This window comes from Postia placenta (assembly GCF_002117355.1).
Source record: "Postia placenta MAD-698-R-SB12 unplaced genomic scaffold POSPLAscaffold_266, whole genome shotgun sequence".
NCBI lineage: Eukaryota > Fungi > Basidiomycota > Agaricomycetes > Polyporales > Adustoporiaceae > Rhodonia > Rhodonia placenta.
Window position 1 is genome coordinate 1 of NW_020170097.1, and position 2,655 is coordinate 2,655.

The 2,655-nt window shown below is 62.3% G+C and overlaps 2 protein-coding genes across 2 annotated transcripts; both read left to right on the top strand.

Annotated features, from left to right (window-relative positions):
- Positions 1-44: 44 nt before the first annotated feature.
- On the top strand, positions 45-1,148 carry POSPLADRAFT_1063409 (hypothetical protein; the record flags this gene model as incomplete). Its single annotated transcript, XM_024481655.1, has 2 exons — positions 45-776; positions 837-1,148. Coding segments are annotated over 2 exons (1,044 nt in total), but the record flags the coding sequence as incomplete, so codon positions are not given.
- A 421-nt stretch (positions 1,149-1,569) lies between these two features.
- Positions 1,570-2,643, top strand: POSPLADRAFT_1063410 (hypothetical protein; the record flags this gene model as incomplete). The annotated part of the gene is made up of 3 exons (XM_024481656.1): positions 1,570-1,874; positions 1,938-2,060; positions 2,109-2,643. The coding sequence occupies 3 exons, from the start codon at positions 1,570-1,572 to the stop codon at positions 2,641-2,643; spliced, it is 963 nt and encodes a 320-aa protein (XP_024332652.1).
- Positions 2,644-2,655: the final 12 nt, after the last annotated feature.

Consider the following 2,655-nt stretch of genomic DNA (forward strand, 5'->3'; position numbering starts at 1 on the left):
TCGACGACCTCCTTCTCGGCACGCCGCTCGTGCTCGCATACAGCGTCTCGTGGCCGCTCGATCTCTTCTTGCACACGTCGGACCTGCAGGCGTACGGTGCGCTCTTCGCATACCTCTCTGCACTGCGCAAGACACACACACGCGTCCACACATGCTGGACCGCGCTCTCGAACGCACAGCGGGCGCGGCGGCGCTGGACAGGGCTCGGCGAGGGCGGTACCGAGGAGGATCTGAACGCGCGCAAGGAGCTGCTGCGCTGCGGGTGGGGTGTCGTGCGCGAGATGAGCTGGTTCCTGGACACGCTGCTGGGATATGTGATGACAGACGTTGTGGATGTGGAGTTCAGGAGGCTCAAGGGGATGCTGCTCGAGAAGACGTCGGACGTCGTGAAGCACGCGACCGGCGGCCAGTCTATTCCGGCGCCTGGCAGCGAGGGAGCTGACGGACAGATCGAGGCTTCGCATTCTGCGTCTACCCTGCCTGCGTCACAGAGTAGCTCCTCGAACGCCGGATCAACCAGCCTCGATTTTACCACGCTGCGTAACATTCATACGACCTACCTCGAACGTCTGATCACAGGCAGCTTGCTGTCCAACCCTCCGCTGACAGCCATCATTCGCATGATTCTCGAGACCTGTGAGCGATTTGTCGCGCAGGCCGAGAGATGGGGTGGAGACATTCTACCTGAGCTCTTGTCCGAAGGTAGTCTGGCTGGCGGTGGCGATGTGGGCAAGATGGTCAAGGAAAGAAAAGTCATCGTCGCAGAGGTCAATGAGGTATGTGCACGAGGCTATATTGAGCGCACGGAGAACATAGCTGACGAACGTTCGTGCTAGACATTGCACACGCTGCTTGGAACATTCTACGAGCAGCTCTCGCTGTCCACGACACAGCAGCCGTTCTCGGCGACTGCGGACGCGTCAAAGTCGGTGCTATATAGCGTGAGCATGGCGAACACGACTGGCTTCCACACATTCCTCCGACCGAAGCGAGGACGGCGCCTCGAAGGGGACGACGAGGTTCGCCGACACGTGGAACGCCTGCTGTTGCGCCTGGACTTTAACGGTGGATTCTCCATGCCCAAAACGGGCGGTAATGCAGGGTCAAATGACGGTGAGGAGATCTTGAAGCAGGGGGGCTTGACGTAGGGCGGATTGCTTCGCGTTTCTTGGGTGCAGGGCACGGTGCGAACCAGACGATGTACGAAGAGCGATTGTATACGTAGAGCGTGCTTGATGGGGATGGGGAGATTGAGCCAAGTATACGGATAATAAACGATCGTATCGCAAGACTGAGCCATCGATCGACACCACCTTCTTTTATGTGACCGCGCTGACGGCCGGGACACGGTGAGTGTAGGATGGTGATGACGTCGCCTGTCCGTTGTATCTTCCAAGCCGTCGCGCTCGAATCGTCGCCGCTGCCCATGTACGCACCTGTCCCTAGCATATTCTCATCTGACCTGTGCCCGTCCATGACTTCTACGTCCATGGCTCTGCCCGTCTGTCTTGAGCGGGCTCCCGTCGCATCTGCAATCGCGCCCGGCCGTCGACCCATCGCATCTCTCGGATGGTCAAGAGTCTCGCTCCCGACGCCCTCTGCAGCGTCACGGACGCTCGCGGCCTCCTCGCGTGCCCGCCAACCGCCTTTCTCACAGACGTCGCCTTGGTCATTCCCCCGGTCAGCGCGTCCACCTTGCTCTCACCTCCAGAGCATGCAGTCCGCGCGCGCGAGGGGCGAGATTCGATGATGGCACGGGCCAACTCGACGCTACGTGCGTACAGCGACTCCTGCGCCCCGCCCGGTCAGCGTGTGCGCCGCCGACGCGCACACGCTCTCGCATCCTACTCACCGCGCCACTCGGCGGCGTCTCGGTGCGCGCTGTGAGCACACGCCGGCACGCGCGACTCTTGCCACTGACCGGCCTGCGTCCACAGCGATAGCGAGAACGAGTGCATGTCCGGCCAGGCGAGCGTCACGAATGCCGCGCGTCACACTCCACCGGTGCGCCGCGCTCCCTCTCGTATCTGCCTTGCCTACGACGTTCACCGCCGCGCGACGTGACTGCCCAGGACGGGCGCTCAGCGGGCTCACTCAACAGCTCTCAGGGCGACACTCTGTGAAGCAAGGCAAATGCATTCTTCATTTCTTGCATCGCTCATCGTCACTCCCTCCCCTCCACGCCGTATCGTGCGCCGCCCCCTGCTCCTCTCGATGCCGTCGTCTCAGCCCCACGACAAGTACATCATACATGCTGCAACACTACCTATTTATTCTCATGTCATCATGCCGGCCCCCCGCGCACGACACGGACGCCAGCAGGCAGCGTATCGTCGTGAGCGGTCACGCGCGATCCCCGCGTCCTCACTAGCGCACACATCGCAGCCCGCTACTCACGCGCCGAGACGGCATACCGGGCGCGCACAGAACACGATGCGCGGTACTGCAGACCGCGCTGCGCGCGCCGCGCACACAGCAGGCAAGGGTGTGCTGCCCGACAAAGCCTCGCACGGGAGCCTAGAAGACGGCGTCGTCAGCGCCTCGTGTGTCGACGGTCAAGAGCCGACGTGTGGCATACCTAGACACGCGGATCCGGCCTGTGCGCTGCCCGTGAAAGCGGGACGGCCGGTCGGCGTGACGTGACGTGCGTGCATG